This window comes from Pempheris klunzingeri, chromosome 16 (assembly GCF_042242105.1).
Source record: "Pempheris klunzingeri isolate RE-2024b chromosome 16, fPemKlu1.hap1, whole genome shotgun sequence".
NCBI classification, from domain to species: domain Eukaryota; kingdom Metazoa; phylum Chordata; class Actinopteri; order Acropomatiformes; family Pempheridae; genus Pempheris; species Pempheris klunzingeri.
The window spans coordinates 18,939,926-18,964,074 of NC_092027.1; the positions used below are offsets into that span (position 1 = coordinate 18,939,926).

Here is a 24,149-nt window from a genome sequence, read left to right on the forward strand (position 1 = left end):
TCTTTTTAGAAAAGCCACCAGGGCTGATTTGGTTAAAAAAAAGAATATAGGGAGAACATCCATGAGCACACATTACTAAACTGAGTGACCAGATTCTAAAAAGAGTGCACAGTTTAGGAATCTATGTGCGTAAAGGACTAAACAGTGAAAACAGACCGAAGCTGAGCCCACAGTTTAGAGGACATTTCGAAGTAAGGCTTCCAGAAAATGCATTCAGGACATTCTGAATAAACGTGGGGAATTATTATTATTATTATTATTATTATTATTATTATTATTATTATTATTATTATTATTATTATTATTATTATCATTATTATTATGATTATGATTATTATTATGATTAGATCCTGGAAATCCAACTCTAACTCCAATCTAACTACCACTAGTAATGGATATCCTGCCAGTTGGTTCACACCAAGAGCTTCTTAGGCTTTACTGAGCTGTTTTTACACAAGCTACAGAGAGTGACGCAGTAAAAGCTGTTCAGAAACAGTCTGACGTTTTGAGGGAAACCTTTTGCTTTACCTCGAGTCAGACTGAGAAGAATGGCACCAGTTTCATTTTGTGTTTCCAGCACAGAGATGGGACAGTGATGTGTTTAGCCTAGCTTAGCACAAGACTGGAAGCAGGGGGGAGGGGGGGAGGGGGCTGCTGGTATAAGTGCATCAAATGAAAAAGACGCCTTTCAACAACTTGGAAGCTTTGCAGAGATTCTATGAGGCTGATCTGATGCCGGGACGAAACTTCTGAGCCTACTCCAGAGTAATCAGCTGCATGCTGCATGTGTGCTGAAACTCACCGCTGGTTGCAGCTGGCCATTGATGCTTGCTGTGCGGAAAGGCGAGTTGGTGGAGAGACGCTTGTCCCACTCACTGGGCCGAGGCTCTGGAACAGACTCCATGAAACTCCTCTTCAGCTCACTGATGCTAGTGTGGTGACGCATGATTTCAGTCTGGGTCTTATCCACGTCCTTCAACAGGAACACAACATCAGATTCGGTAGACGGGAGGGAAAATGTGACAGTAGTAGGAGAAAGACGAGGACGATAGGCAATGAAATAGGAGGAGGGGAAAAGGAGGTGAAAAGAAAATAATAGAGCAGCAGATGTACAGAGGATTCAAGCAAGAGGAAATGTATAACAAGTGTTTCTCTGAAAAACCTGCAAACAACTTGGTGAGCAGAGAGAACTAAAGCATGGAGGGTGAGTGGTGTACACATCCAACCTCAGGAAGGCACAGCTGCAGGACAAAGGCAGCTTCTACAGAGAAAGGAGACGCTTCTTTGACTCCGACATGACATGAGTAAAATAATCCATATCCACACGCAGTTACAACAGTATTCTCCTTTTGTGCTGTTTCCAGGGTCATGAATGAATTTCATTATCTCAATGCTGTTAAAGCTATCTCCTTTTCCAAGACAGCTCTGATCTACCTGCATAGTCTTTGTTTCAGGATTGTGGTGGTTCTTTGTCTCATGTGAACTCAGTTAGCAGAACTAGTCTTGCAGGCTGTATTAGAAACCACATACTCCAGTGTACTAAAACACAGCACGTCATATGCAGTTGCAGACAAAAGCAAAATCTGCAGTATGCAGAGGATCTCCAGATTTGTACTGATTTGGAAAAAGACACACTCTCTACTGTGTCCCTACGGTGTCCCACAGTACAGAGCACTTAGCGTAGAATGAACAGAGACAGTTCAGAAAGTTACGTTAACTTTCACTAAATCTGTTTCTGAGGAAATCTGAGGCAGAAATCAGCCTCCAGCTGCTCAATATTCACTCAGATCAGATCAACAGGCTGATTTAAAAAGTTGTTCTGACTTGTGTCAGGCTTATTTCATGGCTGCGAGCCTACTAGCTTACCACTGCAGTTTACTGTAGTTTAGCGAGTCACCTGTGCATCACTGTAGAGGGAGTTCATACTTCTACTCTGTAGTTTGGAATGAGTGAAAAGTCATTATATTATTGACATTTCTTTTTGTTTTTCTGCATCATCATTGTCTTAATAGCAAATATTGTGTCTTTAATATTAGTAATTACAGGATACAGAACCAGTCAAAGGTTTGGACACACCTTCTCTTATTATTTTCTACATAGATTATTATTGACAACATCAAAACTATGAAGGAACACATATGGAATTATTTAGTGAACAAAAAAAACAATAGAATATGTTTTATATTTTAGGTTCTTCATGGTAGCCACCTTTTGCTTTGCACTCTCTTCTATGTTGCATACTGCTTTTGTCGGTTGTATGTAGTAGGAGGTTTCGAATAGAGCCTGTTTTTTCTTCACATGGATGTTGGCATGATGGACAGTAGTATGGCCATAGACCATAATGATGGGGCTCTACTGTGCAGACTTTTGCCTGATGTTTTGGCTTTACTTTGAGGGGGGGGGGGCTGTCATGTTGTCCATCTTTACACAGTCTATTTTTTTCAAATACAAGTTCAGAGTCCCACATGGACAGTAAATACAACATGAGCATCACCAGGGAGTCAGATCTACGTAGGAAATGAATGAGTAAATGAAAAGAGACTGGCAGTCCTCTGTAACCACGAGGACCAATGAAAAACAACACCAGTGACCACAATCTGTTAGTGACATACATGACTGGGAAAGAATACGAATGTTCTTCTTTAATTTTCACTGCCAGACATTTTGCCATGTCAAAGCAGGACAAACACTAGTTGAATTAACATGTGGCAGCTGTGGCTGAGGCACAGACGTGTGTGAAAGAATACTATCCTTCCACCTGTGTGAATGATTTGTGAAGGTGCAGCTGCATCCCATTTGGATGGGTGAGGGCCCTGGTATTGGTAAACTGCCAACCTTCCGATTGATGGACGACCCACTCTACCTTTGAGCCACAGCCGGCCCGTTCTTGGGCATGCTGAGACACTTACAAGGCTTATGGGGACACTTCTTTAATCTTTAACTATATTTCTGCTTGTGCTTTTCCTGCTTTGCCTTTTGATTGTTTTTGGGTGTGCTATCAGTTTATCATTGAGGTAAAGTTTAAAGTCATTTGATTTTGTCCAACCTGCACAAGTTAAAAGCAAGAGTTTTGTTCCTAAAAAGCCACGTTCCCTCCCTGTCTGATAGTCTGAACTTTGTGCAGGTGTCTAACTAACTTTAGGGGGAGAAGAGGACATGGAGCTTCCCTAAGAGACAGAATATGTGGCGTAGTTCTTTTAGATGACATGCTTCTCTTAGCCTTTTCATCTCATTAACAAGAATAACACTCATTGAATTGAAAGATGCCTTATTTGTGATTAAGATAATGGCTGTTGGTGATGTATTACGTGGTTTACGGGGACTGTGCTGCTTTCACGGGAGCTCACAACAAAAGAAGCACAGACCCCACAAATAGAAAGAGACATAGAGGGAGAAACTGTGGGGTCAGAAAGAGGCTGCAGACCTGTGCACACACCGTACACCTCTGCTGGACAATGTCTAGTCAGGATCACGTTCCAGAGGGACATCAGAGATGTTCCCTCCTCTATGAGAGTGAGACATGGTTCACTCCTCTGGTACAGGACTGAGGGAGTCATCTGGACGCAGCCCTCATCTTGGCGGGAGATTCTAATAAGGTGAACCTCAAAAAGGTTCATTTTCATCAGCACGTTACGAGAGGGGACAGGACTCCAAATCTAAATAGAGAGCCAAGCAGGTTCCCCCGGTGACAAGAGGTCAGATGCTGCTCTAACCAATCAGAAGCCACACTGTGGGACACACGTCGAGCTCTCATGACGTCCTGCTTACGGAGGTCGATCTTGGTTTTATCAGCAAACTAGTGAACAACATGTCTAAATTCACGACTTTCCCAGATCAGTAAGTGTGAGTGGATAAAAGCATCTATGACGTACTGAAGGGGCACACCACAACTTCAATCTGAACAGTGAGCGTGGTGAAGGAGACTAAGAGGCATGTCCCACTTCCAGCAGTGGACCTTAAACAATGGGGAAACCCTCCTCACAGCCATAATATCATAGACCATAATATCATAGCTTGTATCTCAGATAATTTCACTTGTGTGTGTGTTTCAGCACCAAAGGCAATGCTGCAGTACCCGTTTAAACTTTAACCTCTGTTAAATCTCTGGAGGCCTTTCCCAATCATATATTTCATGGTGTGAAAATATGAGATGACAAAGACAATGTCAAAGTAAAGTGAAGCTACTTGCATGAGAATCAGAGAGGAAAATAGTGCATGCCAAGCCCTTAGGGTTAAGCTGAAAACAAAATAAGAGATGAAGAGAAACAGAAGCGTTACAGTAAAAAGAAAATCAACACAACATCCATGCAGCCAGAAAGAGGTGACAGCAAACAGCCAGATATCTGGAAAACAACACAGATATTTGAAGACTGAAGATACAAACCTCCAACATTAAATTGCTATGTCTGATATAAATAGTTTCACCCTCAAGTTTCTTAGCTCTTTTCTGTGGAAAACGAGGAAAAAAGGAAGAGCTGGTTGAAAAATTATGCAGAATTCATTCAAACATTTCATATTTGATTTGCAGTGGAATTCAATGAGCAGCACTGACCATGACGATGATATGAAATACAAAAAATAAGAGAGCTATGTGGTTGCAAGGAACACAGTGTGTGTGTTGCAGTTCCCACTATTCCCAGTGTTTCCAGCGTCTGTGTGGGAAGCCAGGCAGATACTGCACACACTCACTGCTGCCAGCGGGAGTCACATGCTGTGCATGCAAAGGTGGCTGCAGTGAATCACATCACTCTGTCTGCTCATCACTTGGGGAATTAAAAATTCCTTTGACATGCAATGATTTTGACGTTTCAGCTGTCGTGACACATTGATGAAAGATTTTAAATTTTTTTAAAAGTGAATCACAAACCAGTATAAAAGAGCTCATTTAGGAAAAAGTGGCGTACAGTGTACAAACTAAATCCATCCCTTTAACTCAGATTAGGTGGAAAGAAAAACAAAATGGCGAGAGTGAAACCTAAAAAATACACGAAACCTGAATTGCTGCAGACTAAACTTGAGCTTCACTGACTGTCCTCTAATACAGCATCACCTCCAACCACTCAACAACTACAGCTGTGCACTTCACTGGAACCTTCTAACAGAGCCTGGCTTGATTTGGAGAACGCAGGCAGACAGTCTGTACACATTATGTACACATCCAGCACTTCCAGAGCAACATTAGCATTCATTTGGAGTTGTAAGTTCCGGCCACTGAACATAGGTCCAAAATGAGCTCTGGGAAATGTGTGGCTCTTAGCTGATGAGTGCTCCACTACGGTGTTGTTGTGAAGCCTATCACTGATATCTGCATCAGCCTGGAGTGTCTCCATTACATGAAAGCATGGAGTACCAGGGCCACTGCTGCTCTGTTACAGAGAGATTTAGAAAGTACAGTTCAATTTGACAGTAAAATGTCGCATGTAGTGCTTTGATTGGTCAGAATAGATTACATATGCGTGGCTGAGTAATTCCTGTCCACATACTGTACAGCTGCCTCTTTGACTTGCTGAACCCTTCTGTGTGTGTGCTGCCTTCTCATGTCTGCAGCCTGTCTGCTCACACGAGTCTGCCCATCAGATTGAGTCTCGTTATGACTATGACAGGTCGTTGTGACTGCCTGTCGTGTCACATCCAGACAGTCAGAGAGTCCACTGAGCTCAAATGTGTTTGTGATGCCATAAACATGGCTGTGGAGGTGCCTTTGGCAACGACTCAAAATACTGGGATTGCAGTGGCCCGACAATAAAACGTCCCGCTCAGTACATATCACATATCTATATCATATCTATGGGTTCATGTTAAAAAAATGTGTAACTGTCACATATTAATATCGAGTATGTTTACTCCGTGTCATTCTCTTTCTGCTCTGTGACTCCTTTATTTGGAATGAAATAAACACATCTGCAGTATATGCTATAAGGACACAAATGCTATTGGCTGGCAGTTTAAAAACTCTGTATATTATCAGGTCAACCGCTACTACCTGCACCTTTCCTCTAGAAAAACGTTTGACAAAAAGTATTTTTCTTGTATAAAACAGCTCCAGGGAACGACAGTGACCAAACAATAGTAGTTCTTGTACATGATAGGACGTGCACAAGCATTCAGAGAAAGACAAACAGCCAGAAATCATAAAACGCTCAAGAGGTTCTAGCCCTCTGTGTCCCTGCAAAACAGCAGTGCCAGGCAACAGGAAAGCAAAAATAAAGGCGTCTTCATGTGGAACTGATGCAGGGATGAGGATGGTGGGTGAGCAGGAATGCTGGCTCAGGAGCGTGCTAACCTTCCTCACTCGCACCATCTCCGTCTTTGTTTTGTCCTGCGGAGAGCGCTGCTTCCCCATCAGAGGAAACACAGAGTTACTGAGTGCTCTGGTCCTGTTTCAGTCAAACTCAGCAACAAAACATTTGTAATACAGTAAAAAAAAAAAAAAAATGTGTGGAACACTTTCATGTGATGTGCTAATTTTCCTTTTCTTTTTCAGAAATGCTATTTTTGTCAAAAACTGATAATCATGCAAAACTTTCAAGTTGTGTAGCATAGATGGTCAAATAACAGCCAGTATTGGGGCCAGGGGGCCAGCATGCACTAATAAAGACAGGTTTCTACAAAATAGTAACTTATTATATGTATTGTAACATGTTCATGGTACATTCAGCATCACCGAAGCTCCTCTCTCTTTGTTTGTGAGTGTACCTGCTGTATGTTGGGTTTGATGGTGTTGATGTGCTTCCTGCCGGCTCTACAGCTAACTGCCCATCAGGTTAATAAAGACCACATTGACCCTGACCTTTACTACTTCTTTTGGCCAGTGTTCGGCTACTGCAGAGGTACAAGTGGATTACATGAGGCTACCATGACATAGCCATGCTGTTTATGTAATGATAGCCTTTCCTTTGATATTTCTGGCTAGTTGGTAACATTGCTTATTTATGATCAGAACAGATTATATGTTTAGATGATTTTACATCCGTGTGATTTAGCCCCTCTGCGTCTTGTTTCATCTTTCCTTATGAACACACTGATTCCAGCACTGATTACAGTCTGACCATGCATTAAGCAAACAAACCTGGCTCTTTTTCTCTCTTTCCCCATTGGCGGTGTTCACAGAGGAGCAGTGCCTCCGCTCTCTTCTGGCCACTGTCTGGTAGCACAGACAAAGCTCACACATCAGGATCAATTTCAAACACAACCAGGGTCAAAACATTCTTTCCCTGAAGAGCTAAAACTGAAAAAACCTAAGGTTCTGTTAGATCGTCCTTTTGCCCCTCTGCTCCACACTGACACACATCATGCAGTGCAGTGTGATGTAACAGGCTCCATGTGAATGCTTGAAACAACAGTATATAGCAGGACAGTATACCATTATGATTGGCTATTAAAGCTGGGGGAGGCCCTCTGTTTTTGGTCTAATTGTTGTAGTTCAGGTGCTCTGAAAGTAAACTGGCCTTGTGCTCCTCCTCTGGGCTGTTTTCAGGCTTTAGTAAATCTACCCGGTGACGGGAAACTTTGGCCAATCACAGGTCCCCTCAGAGTGAGAGAGCGTTCCTATTGGCTGCTCTACAAACGTCCCTTCAGACGTCAATGGAGGAAAGTCCTGCAGAAAAAGTTTCTGTTCCAGCGTTTCCAACTTCTATCCCAACTGTCTACACTGCAGAGCGACCTGAGCAAAGGAAGACAGACTCATGAGACAGAGTCTGACAGAGAGGAGACAATAAGGGCAGTAAAACAGGAGTCAGAGTCCACCAGGAGTCTGAGAGATGAAGAGAAGTTCACCATGAAGCTGCTGCCTTCACGTTCCTGCAACATCTGAATGTGTTGCAGTGCTTTGTTAGCTTATGAATGTAGATTTTCCATGAGAGCAGCTGTTGATGCTGATAGTTTAGCCTCCAGCTCAGTGCATCAAAGGCTCACAGCTGCGACTAATTCCAGCTCATGTTTATGTAGCTAACACTAGCTAACATTAGAGCCTCGAATCACAGTGCATCATCTCAAAGGACTTAACAGGTCCACACATCTGCAAAGAAAACAGGATGGTGATCCTCAGAGATGTGCTGCTATACAGTGTACAGTGGGATGATGGAAGCATCGTCCCATGAAGCGCTGCCTGTGGCCGCCTGGTGGGAGGGGCTTCAAATTTCTGCCAGCCCCAGCTTTAACGTGCTTTAACTGGATAAAAAGTTAAGATATATACATTTTGGAAGGTTGTTAAAGAATTCCAAACCTTTAGTAGAGTTTTTATCATCCTAGTACTCCTTGATTAAGTCTTAGGGCTGTTAAGGCTCAGAGTAGTGATCTATTAATACCACAGCATTGCTTGAATTCAAGGTCTTATGAACTCAATCACTCCATTGAGGCCAGGCTCTCTCCTTCAATTCTACTGTAAATATGTGTTACTCATGCAATGTGCATACACAGGATAATTGCACAATTCCATCATTTATTTGTTAATTTGGTTGATGTTAATTTTATTTGAGGCTGTCTACTAAAAAAAAAAAAAGAATTGTGAATACCCTCTTCTCTCTGGCCTCTTCCTCGATCTCGGATTAGTTAGATAAGTGAGATCTTAATGGTACATCAAACACATGTGGTGAGGTAAACGACAGTGTCCACTACCTTGATTTCCGGAGTGGCCTCTGGTCTGGGGCTGTGGCTCTTGGTGTATTCAGCTGGTGAACTCTGTCCTTTCACCTCTGTCTTCCTGTCTGCAGAGCGGTGGCCTTTGGGTGTGGAGCCGTCATTGTGATCAGAGCGACGCAGGATGGGTAGCAGTGGTGATGGGGTCGTCTCCCCCGGGGACACTGGCGACATAATGGGGGCACTGACTGGACGAGTGGATTTATTGTCAGGAGTAGAAGCCATAGCTGGGACAGAGAGGAGACAAAGGCTGCACTTTAAAAAACTAATCAGTAGAAATATTAGAGACTTTTCCAAAGCAACTTTAATGTCATACAGCTACAGCTAAAAATCTAGACGTTAAACACTAACATCACGTGTGTGAGAAAATGGTGAGAGGAAATCATCTAATGATGGAAATTACAAATTACATTTAGTAAAGCAGCCCCCTCCCCCTTCGGGGTGCCATGAGATGTTCGGTTTGCCTGAGGGACTTCTCCCAGTTGGATATGAACCACCTCACCTGATACCTTTCCTGTGATGGAGCAGGGCTTGTACTTTTGGCCCCCACCGAATGCATCTGAGCATCCGTAAGCCCAGACATGATTGAAAGTCACATTCTTTCAGCCAAAACCAAAAGCTCATGAACACAGGAACATTACGGGCTACTAAAGCAGGAGCCCCCTATCATGTGTGAGGCCACGTCCCCAGGCGAGCTCAACACTGTGCTCACGTTGAGCTCAGCTGTTAAGTCAAGAGGACCGGCAACTGTCAGTATCCACAGGGGACGTACGAAAAGCCTGAAGAGAGTTTCTGGGTCTGATAACATCCTCGGCCGTGTACTAAGAACATGTGTCAACCAGCTAGCTGATGTCATCGCCAACATCTTCAGCCATCATTGACACAACAAAGTGTTCCAACCTGCCTGTAGGCAGCCTCCATCGTCCCTGTGCCCTGAGAGTCTGCAGTGTGGAGATGACTGGCGCCCTGTGGCATCACCCCCATTCTGATGAAGCGCTTTGAGAAACTGGTTCTCCAGCACACCAGGAACAACATCCCATCCACACCAACAGGTTTGTTTTCAGAACCAACAGATCCACAGGAGGAGTCATCTCCACTGCTCCTACATCATCTAATAGCACCTACATCAGAACACTGTCTGCTGTTTTAGCATTCAACGCACTCTCCCCATGAAACTGATGGCAAACTGAGCACTGTGGGCCTGAGTACTGCACAACTGGCTCTTGGACTTCCTCACAAACAGATCCCAGATCTTTGCAGCTAAATAAAATTTGGCAACATCGAGTACAGAATTATGCGATGGTTACATTTTCCAAGTATTGATTTAATGTGAGAAGAAATGTAAATTATCTGTCCACTAAAGTACACATCAAGCATTGCTGGCTTTATGTCATACTATTACTGCCACTACAGCGGCTCTTGAAGACTTTCCAGATGTTGTCGGACCAAATGGATCAAAGTCTGATGGTGAAACGAGTCATTTGGTGGGTTGTGAAAAAATGTATCCGCTGATTTACAGGCATCTCTTTCACAGTGTAAGTCTGTGGAAAAAGTCTTTTGGGGCCCAATGGCATCACGTGACGGACGCCATGGCTGTCATTTCACAGTTTGGCTACTAAAAAATTGGCTTCAAAGCCTGGGGCACTTCATGGGGGCTTGGCCAGTTCCCACCAGATTTGGCCAAGAGATGGAGTCAGAGAGAAAAGATGCTCAACATCAAAAGGTTACTTTCCATGAGGCTGTCTAGTCAGAATATAGGAGGAGATCCCAGGGATCGATGTGTGGCAATGTATTGACTGAAAAAACCCCAAAACAAAACAAAACAAAAATCTGTTGCATATCCATGTATTTTTTCACTTCTGGCCATTGTGATTGACTAACACCTCTAAAGAATGTCGGGATTGTTTAATTGTGTTGATTGTGTTATGATATTTAATATGCAACTTTGGAATTCTGATCACTTTTTCCTTACACAGACTCTGCATACAATGTTACTTGAGCTGTTGAGAAATTCTTTCAAAATACACTGTGCTGCTGTTGAGCGGTGACAGATGAGTTGATCTAGTTTTAAACGAAAGCATCACTACTGAGACCTCTGATTTAAACAGAGGAAACATTAAAACCTTCCAAGAGATACTTGGTGAGATACTTGCACTTAAGTTGCTAACATTAGTACCAGCTACACTACCGTTCAAAAGTTTGGGGTCACTTAGAAATTTCCTTATTTTTGAAAGAAAAGCACTGTTTTTTCAATGAAGATAACATTAAACTAATCAGAAATACACTCTATACATTGTTAATGTGGTAAATGACTATTCTAGCTGCAAATGTCTGGTTTTTAATGCAATATCTACATAGGTGTATAGAGGCCCATTTCCAGCAACCATCACTCCAGTGTTCTAATGGTACATTGTGTTTGCTGATTGCCTTAGAAGGCTAATGGATGATTAGAAAACCCTTGTGCAATTATGTTAGCACAGCTGAAAACAGTTTAGCTGGTTAGAGAAGCTATAAAACTGACCTTCCTTTGAGCTAGTTGAGTATCTGGAGCATCACATTTGTGGGTTCGATTAAACTCTCAAAATGGCCAGAAAAAGAGAACTTTCATGTGAACTCGACAGTCTATTCTTGTTCTTAGAAATGAAGGCTATTCCATGCGAGAAATTGCCAAGAAACTGAAGATTTCCTATAACGGTGTGTACTACTCCCTTCAGAGAACAGCACAAACAGGCTCTAACCAGAGTAGAAAGAGAAGTGGGAGGCCCCGCTGCACAACTGAGCAAGAAGACAAGTACATTAGAGTCTCTAGTTTGAGAAATAGATGCCTCACAGGTCCTCAACTGGCAGCTTCATTAAATAGTACCCGCAAAACGCCAGTGTCAACGTCTACAGTGAAGAGGCGACTCCGGGATGCTGGCCTTCAGGGCAGAGTGGCAAAGAAAAAGCCATATCTGAGACTGGCCAATAAAAGGAAAAGATTAATATGGGCAAAAGAACACAGACATTGGACAGAGGAAGATTGGAAAAAAGTGTTATGGACAGACGAATCGAAGTTTGAGGTGTTTGGATCACACAGAAGAACATTTGTGAGACGCAGAACAACTGAAAAGATGCTGGAAGACTGCCTGACGCCATCTGTCAAGCATGGTGGAGGTAATGTGATGGTCTGGGGTTGCTTTGGTGCTGGTAAAGTGGGAGATTTGTACAAGGTAAAAGGGATTTTGAATAAGGAAGGCTATCACTCCATTTTGCAACGCCATGCCATACCCTGTGGACAGCGCTTGATTGGAGCCAATTTCATCCTACAACAGGACAATGGCCCAAAGCACACCTCCAAATTATGCAAGAACTATTTAGGGAAGAAGCAGGCAGCTGGTATTCTATCTGTAATGGAGTGGCCAGCGCAGTCACCAGATCTCAACCCCATTGAGCTGTTGTGGGAGCAGCTTGACCGTACGGTACGCAAGAAGTGCCCATCAAGCCAATCCAACTTGTGGGAGGGGCTTCTGGAAGCGTGGGGTGAAATTTCTCCAGATTACCTCAACAAATTAACAGCTAGAATGCCAAAGGTCTGCAATGCTGTAATTGCTGCAAATAGAGCATTCTTTGACGGAAGCAAAGTTTGAAGGAAAAAAATTATTATTTCAAATAATAATAATTATTTCTAACCTTGTCAATGTCTTGACTATATTTTCTATTCATTTTGCAACTCATTTCATAAATAAAAGTGTGACTTTTCATGGAAAACACAAAATTGTCTGGGTGACCCCAAACTTTTGAACAGTAGTGTATGTGCCAGGAGACTGATTACATAGTATATCTATGGTATCAGGCCCTGCATGAAGTTTTAGAATAAGGAGCACAGATGAAAATAAATCATATAACATTTTACTGCTACTGAAAAAAATATTTGTCACTCTGTTCACAAAATACATTTGGGGATGCTAGTGGATGGTCTTTCACTGAAGTTGATCTATTGTCACTCCCAAGGCCCACAGCTAGGTGCAGCTGTCACCTGCACCCCAGAGTGTTTATATTCAATATATAGTGTTTGACTGATGAAAATGAAATTAATTAGAAACAGTAGCTGAGAGCAATGATAGCGGTGACTTGTATCGAATGTAAACTTATTACTTCTTCCTGAAGTTTAGTCACTGACATGACTGCAGTCGATGGTGCAATAATTTAAGAACATTAGCTGCACTCTGGTATAATGTTATGGAGAGAAGCAGCTGTAGTTTGGTAGATAGCTGTTGTTGTTTTCAGTAAGCTAGACTTAGTTTGGTTGGAGTTAGTGAGGCAGGTTACCAGTGTGTGAGAAGCAACATCCTGCACTCCTTATTTGGGAGGTCCTGGCTACAATGCCAAACATAGCTTCAATTGAGACATTAAAACTGGCGAATACCAATTTTGACTGCTTGCTAAACTAGGCAGTCGATGTGGAGCAGCCAACCGTCTGAAATTCAACAGCACAGTACCTGTCAGAGTACAGACATGGAATACATTAAGTCCTTTTGCCCCTCTGCTCCACACTGACACACATCATGCAGTACAGTGTGATGTAACAGGCTCCATGTGAATGCTTGAAACAACAGTATATAGCAGGACAGTATACCATTATGATTGGCTATTAAAGCTGGGGGAGGCCCTCTGTTTTTGGTCTAATTGTTGTATTCAGGTGCTCTGACAGTAAACTGGCCTTGTGCTCCTCCTCTGGGCTGTTTTCAGGCTTTAGTAAATCTACCCAGTGACGGGAAACTTTGGCCAATCACAGGTCCCCTCACAGAGAGAGAGCGTTCCTATTGGCTGCTCTACAAACATCCCTTCAGACGTCAATGGAGGAAAGTCCTGCAGAAAAAGTTTCTGTTCCAGCGTTTCCAACTTCTATCCCAACTGTCTACACTGCAGAGCGACCTGAGCAAAGGAAGACAGACTCATGAGACAGTCTGTCAGAGAGGAGACATGGAATACAGTAAGACAGACAACATCATGGGCTTAAATACCACATCCAGGCTTTCCTTTCAGAAACTGAGAAACAATCAATCAATCAATCAATCAATCAATCAACCAACCAATCAATCAATCAACCAACCAACCAATCAATCAATCTTTATTTATATAGTGCCAATTCATAATTCAGGCTGTGTGAGTTCTTATTAAGAGAGAGACCCAACGATTCAAGAACCTAAAATGAAGGATTCCAGAATCCCCAGAAGTTCGATGCTGCAGACTTCTCAACTGTGCAGGAAATGACCTCCAGTTTACCAAATAATATTCTTGTGAAATGTGTAAATGGAACACTTCTGTAACACTAGCTGCTGTTTTCAAGAGTTTGCTGCCGCTGGGAGGCCATGGTCCTGTTCTCAAAACTGCTCTGAAGGGGGGTTGAAGGCCAGATTTCACCAGGTCAGGCGCCATGACAACAGAATGCTCGGTTCATTTACTTTTGCATACATATGTGAGCAAACATTTTCTCTTCTGACAGTTAAGGAGAACAGACTAAGGTCCAGGACAGTCACACTGAATCTCCACTACAACAACTAACCTTAGAGCAATTCCTCAGTTCAGCCCAGTGTTACTTTGCGGTTGTCAGTGAAATCTAGTAGTGCTAAAATTACATCACTGTGCACGTGTACAGCACAAAGTAGCAAAGTAGCAAGTTTACTCCCTTAAATTAAAAAGCAGGAAATATAAACTAGTTTCTCCATGTGCCCCCTGGCAGAAATGTGCTCTCATGTTCTGGATGAATTGCCACCAATTTTGGTAGACACTTTCATGTTCCACACAGAGTGAACTGTAATGGACAAGCAGAAACGTTGTCTCACTGTTTCTGCCTCAGCTTTTGAGATTCTCTCTTCACCTCTTCATCAGATGCACGCAGACTTTCCCATCTTTCCCAGTCACCAGGGGCCTCTGGGGGCCTCTGTTACATAGACACAAAACAAGGCATTTATTTATCAATGTCTTGTCATGTTTCCAATTATATAAAAATGTCCATGGGAAAATGGAATTTATAAAAGCAAACCTGACGGGAAAAGGTGTGCACCTGTGCGAAACTGACATTTTAAGCTCCGTCCGACCGCACAAAGCGTTGTAAAAGTGCATTTCTCCATACAAGGAGGAATCTCTTTGTGTGGGGGGGGGGCTGTTCCTTCACACACATGACGCTGTGCCTCGGGACCAATCGGGACCATGTCCACGTGGACATGAGGACTGGAGGAGCTGAGGGTTGAACCGCCTCTGACCGGCGGACGAGCCGCTCTACCAATGAGCCACAGCCGCCCAAACAGCCAACAGCTGCTTATTTACACATCCTTTCATTTTATTTCTGTCTACCTGGGCCATTCAGCCAATTTTTGATCTCTACCAACTCCTGAGAGAAATCCTTCGCTCTTTAACTGCTGACTCACTTTTGGTGCCAAGCAGCTAGTGTCCACTGGCTTCTTAGAGCTCTGAGCAGTGAGAGTCAACCAAAAAAGTAAAGTAAAGTTATGGGCTTGGCAGCTGGATGGATGGATGGATGGATGGATGAAGAGACATACAGTTATCATGCTGACATGTGAGGAGGCATTCTGGATTATGTGTGTGGCTGACAGATCACAAATGCCATGCCATGGTGGATGTGGTTTGTTTGGACTTGGCTGTTGACCTTACCATGCACTGTGATATATGTCCACCACTGTTCAGAGGTCTGAAGCATAGGCTTGAATGTTTTCAGGTCTATCTGAACACAACACACACACCCCACAGGTGCACTGAAAGAGCTACTGATCAGTGGAATCCTTCCTCCTTTTCATTCTGGCTGTGAAGCTCCATGTGATGACCCACTCACTCAAAGAGACTCAGAACTGGAGACAAAAGGAAACCATGCCAGCGACTCCTGCTGACAAACTCAAAGGCAGCCAGTGGTGTAATTTTGCACAGACCTACAGACAATCCATCACGCTGACTTTGCTTCTCTTGTCAAACAGAAACATTGTTTTCTACTCCTCTCAACTACACGAATACCACTTACGTATATGAGTGCATGTATGTTATGTGTATTATTATATGTGAGCCAAAACCTCAGTAACCAGCATTGTACTGGGCGACACTTAAGCTTTCGTGAAACAAATGCGCACACACAGAGACACACACGCCCATCTACAGCACAAACAGCAGGTAGAAGAGTGTACCTCCATCCAGGCTGCGTGAGTTCCTCTTGCTGGAGGAGCGCTGGAACAGAGGAGCTGGTCTGTCGATCAGAGAGCTCGCCTGTCTCGTTTGAGCCTGAGTTCGTCCACTGTAGCGAAACTTGGAGCCCAAGGCGAGAAACTTCCGCGGAGTGGTGGCCATCTCAGTGGATGTCAGCCTGCACACAAAGAACACTAATACTGACCTTGTGATCTGACAGAGCAAGCAAGCATACATGTAAAAAGCCCACAGTTCCTTCAACTATTACGCAGAGGAGCCATGCTGACAACACGACTCGTTATACAATAGCCTACCTGAAGAAGGTGTGATGTTCTACGCACACTTTCCACAGCTTCTTGGCTGCCTTGTAATTGGGTAGTTTGAAGCCAATCGCGCTCTCATACTGTTCCACCTGTCCAAACAAAAAACACAAACCTGCTAAAAACATGACGAATTAATCTAGCTTCACGGTTTCATTGTTGGTTGAATGTTAAACAATGAACAAGAGATTTTACAGGTGGATGAATCTTTGATCATATGAAAACATTGTACCTCAGATGGTCTTATTTTGATGAAGAAGCTGCTGCGTTTGTATGAGACCTTGAGGACTTTGGGCCAGGGGAAACGGTTGATCCTCAGTTTGTCTTTGTAAACCATCAGACCACTGGAGCAAACCCCGAGTATGATGTCAACACCATCCAGATCCTAAGAAAGACAGCAAGATAGATAGAAAGATAGAAAGGTTTCCATTAACTGTTGGAAGGGTATGTATATTCAAAGGGTCTCTTTGAGAGATCCTGGGGTGAGGAACACAGATAAAGAAAGATCTTAAATGGGTGATAAATGAAATGAAGTGTATTGAGGGGTGTTCCACCACTAGCCAGAACAGCTTCAGTCTGCCTCCCCTTCAGAGCCACATTAGCCACTTCACAATGCAAGTGGTAGGTGTTCCACTTAACGGTGCTTCACAACTTTCTGTCTGTCTCAATTCCTTTAGCCTGGTGCAAAAGTTGTCAATCAAACTGATTGAAAACATAGTGAGACAGCCTGAAATGGAGGGTCTCCAGAGTTTGTTTGGACTCTGGACCCATGAATCTGACCAGTCTCTGGAGCAGTCCAGTTTCAGTCGGGACTGATAATTCTCACAGTCAGTTATTTCTTGGTGAGCTCTTTGTGGCATCAGAGAAGAAAAATAAAGAAAGGTTTGGAAAGATAAAGGCAACAGGAGTCAAGTCTAGAGAAAACTAGTGCATGGATGATTTTTTCCAGGTCAGTGAAAAAGTGTGAGGGCATTGGTTTGATCCTGGAGATGGTTCTTATTTGAAAGAAACAGGACTGGACAACTTTTTTGATCTGTGGTGGAAAGCTTAGATCTGAATCAAATAGTACTTCCATTTCTGGCAACAGGCTTTACATTAGTAAATAAGGGGATGAGGCAATTTTCAAGTAAACTGATAAACAACAATATGATTTCAGATTTTGAGTTGATGAGTTGTAGAAAGTTTTGTGCCATCCAACAGATAGCATTGCTGAGCGAGTCTAAAACAGCAGCTAAGTCACCAGGTCTCGGGGAGGGTATGTGTATCGTCTGCGTGGCAATGAAGAGACATCATGACATTGGATGAGTTGACCAAGTAGGAGCCTGTAGATGGAAAATAAAATTGGACCTAAAATTGAACCATGTGGTACACCACAGAAAATGTGAGTTTTAGAGGAAGAGTGATTACCTATGGTGAGGTGGGCTCTGTCAGAATAAAACTAACTCAGTGCAGTGTCCTTGATGCTAACCAAGGTTTTAAGATGGTCAATTAAAACGGCATGATCTACTGGGTCAAAGACGGCACTCAGATCTAGAAGAATTAAAACTGCACTCTCCCGATCAGCGGCTATAAGGAGGTTATTTGTTACCTTGAAGAGGGCAGCTTGATCCTGGATAAATAAATGAGTTACCTGTCAGCCCGCATGACTTCATGCTTATTTCTCTGGGTTAATTTGTAATAAGTAAGTGTGAACACAAACCTGACCAGAACCACAAGGCAACAATGGATCATCTTCTTGCTTGTTTTTATGAATTTTCTCATTTTGGTATTTCCTCAGACTCTAACAGACAGAGCTAAGAGCCACACATCTGACCTCCACACTCAGACTGAGTCATTTTGTCTGTAGTCTTTCTTTGTCTTAGCTGGCACATGCCCCAATTTCACTTCTTTTGCATATTCACATGTACATGTACCCCCCCCCCCCCCCCCCCCCCCACACACACACACACACACACATTAAAGTGACTACTGCCAAGCTCTACTTTGGCAAGAATCCATTCAATTGGCCATCTTTTTCTTCTTTTAACAAGGTTGTTGTTGTACCAGAGACTATATTAAGGACAAATTACATTTTAACTTTTTTTATTTACACAAATGTAATATTTGAACACTTTATTCTCAGACATTCTCTCCATTTTCCTAATAGTACTGATCAACATACCTGTGTTTGAAATATTCACTGCTGATGTACTATGAGAACTAGGTTCTCTGTCGGAAAACGGTGGATTGCCCACTCCGTGTTGGGAGTGAGTTGCTGGCCCAAGTGAACAGTAAAGTATCTCAGGGTCTTGTTCATGAATGAGGGTAAAAGACTGCTTGGTACGGCGTCAGCAGTAATGCAGGCACTGTATCAGTCCCTTGTGATGAAGAAAGATTTACCACTTGATCTATGTTCCAAACCTCACCTATGTTCATGAGCTCTGGGTGATCACCGGATACAAGTGGCCGAAATGAGTTTCCTCTTGCGGGTGTCTGGGCTCAGCCTTAGAAATAGGGTGAGGAGCTCGAACATACAGGAGGGGCTCGGAGGAGAGCCACTGCTCCTTCACATCGAAATGGGCAGATAGATGGATGGAAGTACAACGACGAAGACTTTACTGTATTTGCATCTGCAGCAGTAGTTTCATGATGCAAGTTCCTTGAACTACTTACTGTCATACACAAGGGGGCAGTATAGTGCTCTAAAAGCACCAACACACACACACACACACACACACAATAGGTTAAATCCCTGCTCTGAAACAGACTGACCTGATTTCTGCTGTAAACCCTGATAGGTCACATGTCTTCCTGCTGATCAGTCCCGGCCTGCTCGCTTCTGTCAAACATGCTATTAAAAATACTTACACACAGACAAAGCTGTGAAGACACTGTGTGGGCGGAGGTAGAGCAGGTTGTCTGTTAATCGGAAGGTCGGTGGTTTGATTCCCGGCTCCTCTAAGTCAGCATGTTGACGTGTCTTTTGGTAAGATGTTGATCCCCAACTTGCTGCTGAAGCAGCTTCAGTGTATGAATGAGTGAAAGAACAGTCTCCTCCCGCTTAGATTCCTCCTGAATGAATGATGTGTGAATGGGTGAATGAGGATGTGATGTGAAAGCACTTTCAGTAGTCAAAATTATTAGAAAGGCACAATACAAATACAGACCATTTATTTTACATCTATGCAGCTTGTTTTCATGGACCTCTTGATGGCTAATTCATATTCACACCCAGCTTACATGTTGTAAATGATAGTCTGTATTTGTATAGCTCCTTTCGAGTAATTTCAACCACTCAAAGTGCTTTTACATTCCATCCTCATTCATCCATTCACACATTATTCATTCAGGAGGAATCACACACTGAAGCTATGCTTCAAGAGCGAGTTGGGGTTCAGTGTCTTGTAGGTTTTATTTGGGATACTAAGACCTGAAGTTACCATGGAAAGCGAGGCTAGTACCCCTGCTAGGATAGCTTCTCCTGTGCTCACCTTGGCCTGGTGGAGGTCCACTCCGTACATGGCGAGTTTCTTGGCATTCTCCAGGAACATCAGGTCTGCTTGGGCTGGACTCATTGACCTGTCACAACACCACAGATGGAAGTAGTTCACGTGACTGTGGAGAGGCTGTGATTTAAACACTGATAATGGGTCTGAAGTTGACATTTCTATCATTTCTATTTAAGGTGTCTGGAACAGTGAACAGTCACCAACCAGAGAATTTCCATTTAGGCCAAAGTTATCACAGTTTTGATTGATTTCTGGGTTTTTAGGAGACCAAGCTCAGACTTGGTTCATCTTTTATTTAAGCCTTCCTTTAATTAGATAATTAAATAGTTAGATGGACTTCTCTTGAAAGGAGTGGTCCAAAGTAACAATGAATGCATTTACATTAGTACTGTAATTTAGTACACGTTTCCATACTTATGGAATGCCCTTCCTGCTACTGTAGCACGGGTATTTTACTTTGTACTCCACTGCATTTATCTTACAGCTGTGGTAACCAGTAACTATTAGCAGTACTTTTACTTGGGGACAGAATCTGAACACTCCTTCCACCAGTTGACTGAGGCAGTGTTCTGACCTGTACGTATGGTGCAGCTCCATCATTTTGTCCTCCAGCTCCTTGGTCTGACCTTGGGCAATTTTCATGAGCTTTGCATACTCGTTGCCGTGCACCTCAGGGTCATACTCCCCCAGCTCTGACTGCAGCGCATAGGAACCAAGGAGGGCCAGGGTGACAAAGGAGCAGGGAAGGCGGCTCTGCAGGATGTCCTTCCGCAACTGGAGACACAGGTAATATCTGCAATGCACAATCAGCAACCACACTTACTACACATGGAGTAACGAAGACTGTAAGATTTGGTTCAAAGCTTCAGTAAAGGCTAATAAGTGGACTTTAGCTTAAGATTTTTGTCATCCTTTATGCTGAAACGCTTTCACATCTGCACGCGTCCCTATAATGTGTCATTCAGATGCCAGGATATAAAGGCTGGAAAAGGTCGCTAAAGGTGGTGTGTTCCACTTAATAGTGCTTCGCACCCACACTGTCTGGTTCATTTCCTTTAGCCTGGTGCAAAAGTTGTCAATCAAACTGGTTAACCGCCGAACACTAACGTCGGGTGATTTTCACCCCCGCGATGTGGCTCCCAGCTCCATTATTTTTTACCATTCACACTGAGACATGTGAGCCTTGTCCAGTGAAGGAACAGTCTCCCTGCATCACTGACAACTGTGTGAATGCTAAAAAATAATGCAGCTGGGAACCACAGTCGCGTGGGTGAAAATCATCTAGGGTTCAAAAACCATAGTGAGAAAGATTCTCCAGAGTCTCCATCCGGTTCCAAGAATACTCTGCTACAGTGCATCTGCTGGTGTGAAAGCAAAGCAAACCAACCACGATTTTCTGATAGTACCTTCGTGAATATGAGTTTTGTTCACATCAAAGCTGTTTGGTTCACCTCAAAGAAAGTGTGGTCAGTTATTTCGTTTGGTTCAGAAAAGTGAGGCGTGTTTGTCTAGTAGGTTCTGTTCATTCGGTTTGGTTTAAAAGCTTTTAATCAAACTCTGGACCCAAGAATGTGACCAGTCTCTGGAGCAGTCCAGTTTCAGTCCAGACTAATAATTCTCATAATATTCTCATAACATGAGTTCTTTGTGACACCAGAGAGGAAAAAGCAGCTCCACTGAAGACCAGCATCATCTGGTGTCAGTCAGTAAAATAAAGGCTTCATCTCTCATGTGCACGCATCCCTACAGTATACCTGACTACAGTATGTTTCATTCAGAAGGACCTGGAGGAGTCTGTCCATGGAAATCCAATATTTTTTAGATATACTGTACTATGGCCCAGACAAGAGCCATAAGCTATCATACATATTACAACATTGACTAATTAGCATCATTTTAACAAGAGAAGAAAGGAAACATGGACATATTTGCATACCATCCTGGTTCTAAGTTGCAGAAGTTGCACATTTAGTGGTTTAATGTTTGACTTGGAGTGTTTTTACTGATGATCATTTTGGCACTTATTATGTTTCTGCATCTTTACTCCCTGCACATCAGGGACCTTGGGCTTTGTTGTGTTATTCTTGACATTTGTAAGTTGTGTGTAATGTAATTTAATGTTCTCATAATGCCAAACAAACTAAAAGACACTAAAACTTCTCTCCCTAAAAACAAAGACATCTTGCTGAATGAGTTCTACTATATACCTATAATATATAATCCAGTGTGAACAGCGGGTATTGCAATGCTTAAAGGTTCATTTATATTAATATTGGGGTAGAAGGAAAAACATGATTGTCAACAATCACATTTAAAATCATGTTAAATCTTAGATTGACCCCACCTCTAGCAGAGGAATACATCCTGTCCACATTTAGCTTTTGCAGTAGGATCATGTCTGTAGGACAAACTCACTGGAACCCATGTCTTACCTGGTTATGTCTTCAGACAGCTGGGCTGGGTCTGGCGGATAGAACTTCACATTGAAGGTGAAATCATAGTTGGCACCTTGAGGAGGAAAAGGAGGGTGTGATGAATTACCTGTAAACATGTATCAGAATAAGTATTTGCAGGTAAAGTTGCGCTCACCTTGAACCTGTCTGCGAATCTCCTTGGTATGGTCCATCCAAGTCTGATCAAGACATGAAGGATGTAGCATGAGGTTTGATGTCAGACGTTTTTAAACACAGAGGGTCACTAACCTAACCACTAATGACACTCACCTTCATGGTGGGCGTCTCCCAGATGGCCAGGCCGTAGTAGTCTTTCTCCAGCAGGTTGAGGTGGTCGCACACCTTCATAAACAGATCCTGGCCTTTGGCATGTTTCTGACACACACACGTGCACAAAGGGAGGAAGACACAGGATGATGAAACATTTCCCTGACCTCACGTACGGGGCAGGGCATTCAGTAATGTGCTCTACATGACTCGGCACATGGTGGGATAGCGCAGAGGGTTAGGAATGCCAGAAAGCTGCTGTCTGAGCATGCATTGATCCGCTCTGGAGAAAAAGCTAGTTGGTAACAGTAGCTAGTCCAGTGGAAGCAGTGGCTGGTGACACCAACCCTAACATTCCCAGTGTTTTCACTACTAGTGCTGCAATGGCTTATAGATGGTAAATGGTCTGCACTTGTCTAGCACCTTCCTGGTTTTTTCGACCACTCATAGAGCTGTAACTCTATGTCCACATTCACCCATTCATATGCTGATGGCAGGGGCTACCGTACGAGGTGCCAACCCGCTCATCTGAGGCGGCTGGGGCTCAGACGTAGAGTGGATCGTCCCTCAATTGGAAGGTCGGTGGTTTGGCAAGACACTGAGCCCAACGTGTGTGAAAGAATACTCTCCTCCAACTCAGATTCCTCCTGAATGAATCATGTGTGAATGAGTGACTGAGGATGTGATGTAGACGCGCTTTGAGCAGTCGAATTGACCAGAAAAGTGCTATACAAATACAGAGCATTACCACACTGAGACTAACTATCATTCACACGCTGAAGCACAGCAATTTAGAGTTGAGTATCTTGCCCAAGCATACTTCGAACCACTGATCTTCTGACTAGAGGAGGACCTGCAGACCACTCAGCTGTTGCAGACAAGTTGTTTGTTCTAGAGAGACATGTTAGAACAGCGTTTCTCTCTTAGCATTACATTAGATATCATGGGCACTTTAGATGGCTTTAGCCCCAGGCTTGTCAGCAGGCCTACTACCACTAGCATAGTCTCATAGTCATGGCCATTTGTTCTTATTATCTGACATGTTATGACCAAAAAACAAAAGCCTGTGTCTGTACTGGTTAATATGAAATCATATAAGCTGTTACAAATGGATTCTCGCTGGTGTGTGCGTGTGATGTCAAATGAAAGTGAAAGCTGCCCTCACATCCAGCTCACACTCATACAGAGTGTCGTCCAGCAGGGTGACTTTGATCTGCATCATCTTGGGCCGGCGTGGAGCTCTGGGAGCTTTGGCCTCCTCCTCTGCTGTCTTCTCCTCCTTCTCTCTCTCGGTGCCTCCTTCAGGACCTAACTCCTTCTCCTCCTCCTCCTCCTTCTCCGTTTCCTTGTCCTCCTTCTCCAGGGCAGCCTCCTCTCCTTTGTCCTTGTCGTTTTCAATGTCTTTTCCACCCTCTTCCTCCTCAGCTTCTTTTGTCTCTACCTGGACAGCCTGACAAAGACACTTTGATTACAATCCAGTCTCCACTCTAGACTTACGCAGCTTTACCACTAGAACACAGGACAGTGTTCTACATATAGTATATACTGCTATACATACACACAGACAGACGGGTATATATATATATATATATTGTGAAATATTACGGATAGTGATAAATGTACTGAGATGTGCACAGATACAGATCTAGATATATACAGATGTCTACAGACATCAACAGGTAGTAATAAAATGGTTTAAAGGGAATTAAAATATTGCAGCAAAGACCTTTACTGATTACTACTAGTACTAGTATTACTTTTCCAATGAGAAGTAATGGGATTATACTCACTCCCAGCTATCATAAAGAATC

The 24,149-nt window shown here is 43.2% G+C and overlaps 1 protein-coding gene across 1 annotated transcript in view; it reads right to left on the reverse strand.

The window, feature by feature from the left end:
* epb41a (erythrocyte membrane protein band 4.1a) overlaps positions 1 to 24,149 on the reverse strand; it is a 45,076-nt gene that overhangs the window by 15,472 nt on the left and 5,455 nt on the right. The window contains exons 2-15 of the mRNA XM_070846099.1: positions 23,504 to 23,788; positions 22,342 to 22,446; positions 22,208 to 22,250; positions 22,051 to 22,126; positions 20,193 to 20,411; positions 19,601 to 19,688; positions 16,363 to 16,515; positions 16,125 to 16,222; positions 15,813 to 15,988; positions 8,617 to 8,864; positions 7,070 to 7,144; positions 6,284 to 6,331; positions 4,385 to 4,447; positions 803 to 973 (exon numbers count right to left, since the gene is read on the reverse strand). Coding sequence (XP_070702200.1) covers positions 803 to 973; positions 4,385 to 4,447; positions 6,284 to 6,331; positions 7,070 to 7,144; positions 8,617 to 8,864; positions 15,813 to 15,988; positions 16,125 to 16,222; positions 16,363 to 16,515; positions 19,601 to 19,688; positions 20,193 to 20,411; positions 22,051 to 22,126; positions 22,208 to 22,250; positions 22,342 to 22,446; positions 23,504 to 23,788 — 1,848 coding nt within the window. The remainder of the gene's footprint in view (positions 1 to 802; positions 974 to 4,384; positions 4,448 to 6,283; positions 6,332 to 7,069; positions 7,145 to 8,616; positions 8,865 to 15,812; positions 15,989 to 16,124; positions 16,223 to 16,362; positions 16,516 to 19,600; positions 19,689 to 20,192; positions 20,412 to 22,050; positions 22,127 to 22,207; positions 22,251 to 22,341; positions 22,447 to 23,503; positions 23,789 to 24,149) is intronic.